Source organism: Puntigrus tetrazona, chromosome 4 (assembly GCF_018831695.1).
Source record: "Puntigrus tetrazona isolate hp1 chromosome 4, ASM1883169v1, whole genome shotgun sequence".
In the NCBI taxonomy this organism is placed as follows: Eukaryota; Metazoa; Chordata; class Actinopteri; order Cypriniformes; family Cyprinidae; genus Puntigrus; species Puntigrus tetrazona.
In genome coordinates this window covers 3372576-3382033 of record NC_056702.1, presented here as the reverse complement: position 1 = coordinate 3382033, position 9458 = coordinate 3372576, and the positions used below count along the sequence as shown (strand labels likewise).

The window sequence follows — 9458 nt, the reverse complement described above, 5'->3', positions numbered from 1 at the left end:
GTATTTGGTTACAATAATAGTTTTTGCAGTCCTCATCATGTAGCCTTGATTTATTTTTTTCCTATTTTTCCATTTACCAGACACACATTCATTACCGCGAGTCTTTCAACAATGTCAAAGACAGTGACGGAACAAACACAATATTCTCTGCTCTAGATTAGATGTTAATTTCAAGATGTGATGATTTACAGAAGCCCCTGAAATGCACCAAAGGTTCATAACAGACCTTTGAAAGCCTATACGACGGATACAGATCGAATGATTTTGTGTGTGTGTGTGTGTGTGTGTGTGTGTCGCTTGAATTTAGGTAAAAAGGTTTCTGGTTTCATCTTTCACACGTCTCTCCAGGTTTCTTAGCAGAAATGCTTGTGCGACAGCTAACAGGCAGCATTCTGTTCTTGTCATATCTCAAGGATCTTTATGACATCTCGGGAACGCAACGTCCGATAATTCCGCATTTCTCTGACTCAAGGTTCTTAAGAGCTCTGATATCGGCAAGGTGGAGTTTGTTTGTGGAGGCGAATCAGCGGCGGACGTTGCTCTCCGTCCTCTTGCTGCATCTCTACCGTTTCTAGAGTCTCTAAAGAGTTTAGGCTCTTCTTTTCAGAACAAGCAACCAACGAGTTCGTGCCTCTCTGGATTCAAACATCGAGAGAACAACAGCTTGAGCCAGAAAACGTCACACCGGTGCCTCCTTTTCATCAATGACGTCCAACTTTTGATTCTTGAGTCAGAAAAGGTCATTAAATTACTATCAACGGCACACGTACACTTATTTATATACTTTAATTTGTTGCTATTTAATATATCATTTTACATTTAATTATCTCTAAGTCCCCCTCTGGGTCCGTTATGGTCCCGTTCCTCTCCCGCTAATTGCTCAGTGCCTCTCCAGGGCGTCTGTTCCTGTCCCTAGGCTGCTACTTGCACACGAACTGGTCTACGAGCGACGTGCAGCGCTTGCACTTGACGTAGCAGCACCAGTGGAACTTGCAGTGGCAGCGCTCGTGTTTGTAGGTCTTGAACTGGTCGTAACCGCGACCGCAGCACATGAGCTCGCAGCCGTCCATGCCCTCCGAGGTCTTGTTGCAAAGGCGGCCCTGGGTGCCCAGAGAGCCCGTGGTCTCGTTACGCAGGCAGTAGTCCGGGCTGGGGTCGATGTAGACCAGGTCCTCGCTGGTCGGGGGGTTGAAGCGGTGGTTGACCTGCTCCAGCTTGCCTCGTCGGTTGATGCGCATGGCGGCGGCGCTGTCGTACTTCTCCTTCAGGAACTCTCCCACACGCCGGAAGTCGGCCAGCTGAAGCCAGCAGGTTTTCAGGCTGCACGAGCCGGAGACCCCGTGACACTTGCACGCGACGTTGGCCAGATTGTACACTGCCTGTGAGTGGAGAGACAACCAAAAGTGATGTGAGGATATGACTAGACCATGTTACTTATAATTATATTTGTCCTGCTCGAATACCAAAACCTTTCGTGGTTACTTTCCGCTGTCATATTGTTTTAAAGCCTTTTCATCTGGTAAAACTGGATAATATTGTCTAAACTGTAACAATGGTAGGTTGTAAGCATCAGCAGAAAAAGTGATCAATAGTATTTCGCCACGCATGCCATAAAAAAAAAAAAAAAAAGTGTACGAATTTATGTTTTCCTTTGTAATTATAAAAAACGTATAATTATTGCAACTTAAAAATGTATATGATAATATGGTATATGATGTGTGAAATATAAAAGATAATAATAAATAATATCGTGCAAATATTCTGACATAAGCATAAAATAGCAAAAGCATTTAATGCTATATATTTACATATATATGTAAACATATTTAAAATTTTAAGTAGATGTGACAAAATATATAATATTGTGATATGATTTTGAAAAAGTTCATTTGAATTGTATAGATTTGAATAAAAATTTAGTAAAATTACTGTTTAAAACATAAATATGAAATCAACAAAAGATATACAATAATGAATAATAATAATAATATATATTAAAATGTGTTGGGGACAATAAAACTGATAAGCTGACTTTTGAAATGTCAATTATAAAATTGTGTCTTTTTACTTCTTAATATGTTCCCTGCACAATAAAACCAATAAGTATCATGGGTATATTTGCAGCAGTACAGTGATTTTTCTTTTCCATCAAATTTTTTGTACATTTCCTACCATAAATATATCAAAACGTCACCGTGGTCACAGACAGGACATCCTAGCGTATTTATTTTCATGTTTTCTATTAATTGAAGTGAATGAACTTTCTTTAGAGCAGCAAAATAAACCGTAATGGATCAACGGCGCTCTCTAGAGGCCAGATGTGTCCAGTTCGGCCAGTCCTTTTGAACCTGGCGGGGCCTCCTTTGAGTTTACGGTCCTTTACAAACAGAGAGCGTTTGGAGAACAATGGGATGAATAGTCATTCTGTTCTAGAACACACAGAGTCCTTTGAGACCACTGACGGCAGACTTCCTGCTGATTAAATTCAATGAAACCCCCAGCTGAATCAATAAAGAAGCACTCGACATATTGTCGTACTAAACTAACGGCTGTTCTTCCCTTTCCTTTTTAACCATTTAACATGTAACATTAACAGACTACTCGTTTTCATTAACCGCCCGCCCCCTCCGACGGCCGAACCGAACGCGTCACGTCTCACCGACAAACATGAAAACAAGCTAATGAGTGCAACGTCTGGGCTCAATCAAGTTTGGGTGGCCCGCGTGGGCCTTTCCCGCCCTCGGTTTGTGACGCGTCTTGTTTGCCGTGTCTTTTGTGTCTGTTTAGTGTCCTGAACGAGGGAACATTAAAGGCATTTCTCTCTCTGTTTCTCTGTCATTTAAGCGCAGGCAGTGCTCCTCCCTTTAACACCTCACGTGAGAACATTTAACGGTCGTCTTTGAGGATGTGCTGCCGCGGCTCTTCAACCCCTCCGGAGGCAGCTGTTAAGCCCCCTCCATTTTACCTGCTCGCACACAGACATTAAGGGGAGTTCCAACACCTTTCAAGTCTCTGTCATCACCGGCCCTACCTGCATACCTGTCTGCAATCCAGAAACAACACACACACACACGCTTTCCCACACAGCGGCGGCCCACATCACGCAAGCTATTTACAATCTTGCGTGTCAAGCGGCAGTTCTGCTACCTCATCCAAATGATCTCACACAAAAGGGTTTTGAGCATTTCTATGCAACATGCGCGCCGACTGAAACTGCGTTCGCATAAAGGCCGCCGATGCGCTCTTTTATTCGCGCTCTCTTTCATCTATCTCCTTTTTGCGCCTGCTTTTCTCTCTTTTCTCTCTTTTTTTGGCCCGAGTGACCAAGGTGTGATGGATAGACAGGTTCATCAGTGCGTGGAAGGGACACGCATGCGGTGCTGCGCACAATGGAGCACGCTCAGACGGGGTCGGGGTCGGCTGCTGGGCGGGGTCGGGGCGGAGTGCGGAGACGGCAAACAACCATCCCTGGAGGTGTGGAGATAAGAGACGCAGCACGAGAAAGAGAATCTAAAGTAAACAAATACAAGTCTCTCCGAGCTACGCTCAGAAAATGTAGCCATTTGTAAGGCCCCAGCTATGTATCAGTAGCAATGAGATGTATTTTGAAAGATATAGATACCATATGTAAGGTTTATTTAGCTGCACATTGGGGACTAAATCTGGCAAAACAATAGTTTGAGGATGCCATCAGAGGTAAAAAATATATATTTAAGTAAATAATTCAAAAAATTATTATAAAATAAATTCTTCATTTAATTTGATTCTGTTTTCTAATATATATATATATAATAAATAATAATAATAATAATAATAATATATATATATATATATATATATATATATATATATATATATATATATATATATATATGACAGTGGAGAAATTTTTTTATATCATATATATTTATACTGATTTGTCTTGGTGATTAGACAGATTCGATATTTGACCGCTATTTTTGTTAATACTTTGACACTAACATTTCTTATTTCTGCCATGAATTATAAATCAATCGGAAGACGATGATATTTTAAACAGGACACAAACCTGTACATATTTAATCATGTTTGTTTTCATTTATTTTTCATTAGCGCTTCGCCACACATCCAAACTTTTACTCCAAAAGTGCGCACATTACGTATTCACACTTTTACCTCGTATTTCTTTAAATAGAATAGAACCATCATTTTTTTATGACACAGAAAGAAAGTTCTCTGTCGATCCACCGGTCAATAGTGTGTCATAATTCATATAATGGCGATGGTAAACTTTATTTTATTTTACTCTAGGACACTAAAAAGCTAGGAGACAACTTTCAATCAGTAACTGCTAGTAAATTTCACAAATAATTACAATATTTTTTTAAGTAGGAAGACTGAAACTCAATTTTCTATTATTATTTCTATAATTCTTCACATACACGCTCTAATTGTTATACTTCATTCATACTTTAAAGCTGGTGTTTGATATATTACATTTTTTTATTTATTTTATAGATAGATAGATCACGTTCAGTCCAAACACATCCATTTTAAATAACCCAATGTTATTTTATAAATATCTCTCTATTTGTCAGTTTTAAACACTTGATAATAATGTCTTCAAATCTGAGGTTTTTCTAAGATCATAAGATTCATGATTCAGTCGCTTTTGACTAGTTGCGTAAAAAAAAAAACACACACAGAAGCATATGTTCCATCCTCATTTAGATAGCTAAGTAAATATGCGTGTCTGTGAATACAAAAGCATTCAAACATTAGTAATGCAGATAAATTCGCTGAATGAGTGAGACCGAAAGCCTTCCCAGTATATTAAAATGCGCTACGCCTACATGTGTGTGTGAGTGCGTAATAAAGTGCTTCAGATTAAGGTGTGTGTGTGTTTGTCTCCGCTGCAGTTGATTAAGAATGAAAGAGGCACAGAAGCAGGTGATCTTTATAAAGGGTGTAGGCCTCCTCCTCTCTGTACAGTCTGGGTCACAAGTCTTTGTGACCCACAGGGCCGGAACCACACGCACCAGCTTTCACTACACCCTTACATCCCCCACCCGCCCCGACTCCACACCGAGGGGCATCCGATACGCTTCTGTCGCCTCCACAAAAGCCCACCAAGACTAAGCCTTTCCAAGCAAGACAAATCTCCGGCAAACAGGCCCCCGCAGAAAGGGACCGCCAGGGAGGCGGGAGGCACCTTCAAATCCACCTCCATCAAAAAAGCAGGTGCCAATAACTCAAAAAAAAAAAAAAAAGAACAAAAAGGATACAATTGAGATCTAATCTGGTGCACGTACAGGACCCGTCCAGACCTTGACCTCCTCACCTCCGGGAACCTCCAGGAGAAGAGCCAGGGATCTCAGATGTGCCATTACTCCAGAAAAGAGGCCCTCTCTTCTGTAAACACGTTAAATACACTCATCTTCTCTAAGACAAACATACGCGGCGGAGCTCTGCGCACGGCGAGCACCCACATCGGCAGGCAAATGGACTTTTTACGAGGCCGCTTGGTTTTAAAAGCACTCAAATAAAGAAGAGGATGGGATCGGGGTGCGGTACGACAAAGCGTGGGACTCGCAAAGGGACGGAGGCACGCATTCCAGCTTGATGGCGTGTTTTGGCAGGACGTGGTGACATTCTGCAGCGCGTTCTCCGGGAGGGTTTTTTTTTTATGCCCACCTGAACGTGGCAGGGGGGGCCACAGTTTGTTGGAGCCAGACACACACACGCTCGCATGTTTGGAAACGCTCCAATAGTCCCTCCACCGTGTAGCTGTTCTATAAAACAGCGAGAAGTCGTTCAACAAGAAAATGTGCAGCGTCAGAGCGTTCCTGACTAAACATATTTACCACACATCACCTTATAAAAAAAAAAAAAAAAAAAAAAAAACGCAGAAAACTATTTGTTCTGGCATTGACTGCTCCAATAAATTAATCAAAGGAAGATTAGATCTGAGCTACATGCTGACTGAGAGAAACGCGGACGCTTCATCCCTGGTGGCGCTTTGACTTCCTGACCCCCAGCGGTCTCCGAGAGCGCTAGCCGTTGCATGGGCGCCATTTGGTCATTTCCATTTAATTAGCTCTCTCACTAGCCTGCGATCTAAATGCAGAGAGTTATTTTTATATAAACCCGAAGTCTTGATGACTAACTAATCATCCAACAAGCGACTAATCAGGTAAACAAGCTTTATTCCAGATGTGTGCATGCTGCTAGACAGCCATTTTAGTTTTAATTGCATCTACGCCTTAAACAGATGTTTTTCTTTTTTCCAAAGCAACTTTTATCAGTTAATGCGTTCCCTGAGAACCAAACCCACAACCTTGATGTTGCAAGTGCCATGCACCAACTACAGGAATTCTGCGTTTTGTAATTCATCTGCTTTAAAGCACACTTCGGCCCCTGCTTTTAAGTGTCCTTTCACCAGGATTATGTTTTCAGGTACATAAAAAGGCGCCTCTTCACTTGCTTCAACTTTTTCAGGCCAAAAAGGTCTCGTCTATCGTCAGTAGTGTTGCAAAGTTTGAAGCACAGCTCAGTCACAGTCCAAATCAATTGTGCGAAACTTAGGGCAACTTCATAAATATTCTCAAAACTCCTAATCGTGTGAATTCCTATTAAAGCAACAGGTTTTTGTCTGCACAACCTCACCAAACAATCGCAAATGCGACCGCGTTTTAACTGAAAATGGACTTCCTTACAAAAAATTTACCGATCAGTTGTTCAGATAACTCCCCGGCTAGTCCATTTAAAATATGTTATTGCACATCTTTAGCTAAAAGTTAAATATAAGACCACACACTAGCCCCGCCCCTTAAAAAATAATGAATCATTTTACTTTTGAGAACATCTGATTTAGTCAGGCGCAGCTAACTCCTAAAAGCAATTGCGGTCCCAGAGTGTATCTAAGTAAACACATTCACTACACAACAGAGGGAGAATAAAGTAACCGTGTTTGTTATTGTGTTTGTGGTGATCTGCAGGAGACATTACGGCTGCCTTTGGTTTATTCGCGCACAAACATATCTAAAGCTGTGTTTATCCGTTCGAGTGTGCATCTGGCCTCTTATTTCTCAATATCACAATAGAGGTTGCGACAAGTTGTGAATCACGGAGAAACACACCTTAACCAGACCAGCGCGCTGAAGACTCTTGCTCAAAATGATATTTCGCGGATCCCGATGGATTTAACGCCCACAGAGTGGGTCGGGATACACAGTTCGGACGCTGGTCGCCGTCTATTAACAGATCGTTAACCGATGCGTGCGTTCATTTCCTCACCATTCTCCCGGCCTCGTTGTTCTGTAGGTTCATAAGCGTGCGTGCGTTTTCGACAGACCCACGCGGGTAGTTTTTCTCGCGCTCGCGGGCATCCACGAACTCCCGGGCGAAGCGGTAGCCGTAGTTGACGTTGTCCCCGCAGCCGCCCCACAGCCAGTCTCTCGGAGGTCCTGGGCGAGCCGCTCGACTGCAGCCGCAGGTGGAGAGCTCGCCCTCACGGCACGCCCGACTCACCGCATTCACGACGCCCGCTGCGCTGATGGCGTAAGTAAAAGCTGTTTCTCTGCTGCCTGCAGAAGACACACACACACACATAATTAGGACACAGACGACATTCCACCGGCTGCAAATCACTTCGTTAAATCATCCACAACTCTTCAGTACACTATTTTTCTTGATTATTCACTTAGGAAGTAAGGCAAAGAGTACAACGACTCATTTCCAGAACCCCACAGATGGTAACAATCTTTTTGGTAAGCCCTGCAGTGAGAGATAAGATTATCAGAAACGTGTGCATGTACACAGACAGCACTGATTCATTGTTCCATTGTTATATACATATATATATATATATCTCGATGGATATATATGGAAACACAAACGAAAAGAGACAGGTTTTCCAGTGTTGGTACACTTGATATGAGGCATATGATAACCCGCAAAGCGTTGCTGCCAAAGAGGCGCTAGGTTTATAAAAATTTGTGCTCTTTTCGCATCTGTTGTGCATGTGTTACCTGATTTTTTCCCCCCATCTAATAAGCCATCTGGAATGCAGATTTCACATACCTCAACAGCACAGGCAATACAGTTAATAGCGTTTAACGTTTAAAAGCTGTTTAAACATGTTAAAAAGTGCCGGTGCAACCATATTTAGAGATAAGCACTTTGTATCAATGCTCGGCGACACAGTAATTACGAGAGGAAATTTGTCAAACAAAACGTTTTGTAAACTCCAGGCCCGGAGAATTCCTTTTTTAATGAACCGGCCTTCCTCAACGCCTTAATGAAAGTGAACCTGCCCCTGACTAGACTGACCACGAGTCACGTTTTGTGCATAAAAAAAAAAAAGCATGACGGGAGCGCATAACGTTAATGCTTCACGCATTACCTGATTTTATGGCTTTTTCGGCATGTAAAAATATAGATCGAACATTTTAGCACACGTTTTGGATGATAGATATACATAGCGCGCCATACAGAAAGAAGTCCCACAGTATCACACACACAAAGCGGCGCGTGTAAACGGGTGTGTACCTGCATTCCAGAGATGCGCCTATTGAATTCGGAGGGCCACTTTTATTGGCCTTTGGTGCCCAGACTTCAAATAGAGTCCCGGATATCCCGACTCTGTGTCATCGTGTCATTGCATTTCAAAAGCGACGCTGGACAATGGCCCGACTAACACCTCAATATAAACCTCGCGATTGACTGCAAATAAGTCCCATGCTATTTGGGGGGGTGGCATGTCGCGTCTTACACCTTGTTTCACTGATGAGCGGAACTAACACTCAATTCAGGCAACGAGCGCTGTCTTTGCGTGAGAGATCGACGCGCAAAAGAGCGTGCATTAGATTCAAGCAGCGTGCGCGCTGCTTACGGGTCACGTGAAGGATTGACACCATCCGGAGAAACTTTCTTCATTTAAATATGCCGTATAAAGGATAAGCATGCATGCATTAACGAACATAGGGCATCCGTTCTTCTTAAATAACAAACAATGTTACATGAAATCCACCACATCGATGTCAAGAGGCGCAGCGCGTGAAGCCCCGGGAGCTGTTGAATGCGTACTGAGCGCGCGACATGAACACTTTACGTATAGGCTACGTATAACTAAATAAAACCAAAAACGTTTGTTAGGCACGCACGTTATTCATTTTTAATGAAAAAGATGGCAAACAAAGTACCATATTTTCATATATTTGAATGATAACATAAGAACAACTGGTTATATTCCATGCCTCATATTAAATAGATTAAAAAAAACTAATTTGTACGTGCACCGTGATCCTTAATCAAATGAAAGACACTTAATTACACTAAAACACAATAAACTAAACAAAAAAACAATAAATAATATATCTACCAAATATGGTAGATATAACTATTTTTATGAAGCTTTAACACATTTATCATCTTTCTGAAGAGCAAACCGAATTAAACAGCTAGTCATGTGACTATTA

The 9458-nt window shown here is 42.0% G+C and overlaps 1 protein-coding gene across 4 annotated transcripts in view; it reads right to left on the bottom strand.

Moving 5' to 3' along the window:
* Positions 1 to 861: 861 nt before the first annotated feature.
* Positions 862 to 9458, bottom strand: part of LOC122342760 (protein Wnt-5b) — a 69520-nt gene continuing 60923 nt past the window's right edge. For all 4 annotated transcript variants that reach the window (XM_043236827.1, XM_043236828.1, XM_043236829.1 and 1 more), the window contains 2 exons: positions 7276 to 7565; positions 862 to 1379 (listed from right to left, as the gene is read on the bottom strand). In XM_043236827.1, coding sequence (XP_043092762.1) covers positions 921 to 1379; positions 7276 to 7565 — 749 coding nt within the window. In that variant the 3' untranslated portion in view covers positions 862 to 920. The remainder of the gene's footprint in view (positions 1380 to 7275; positions 7566 to 9458) is intronic.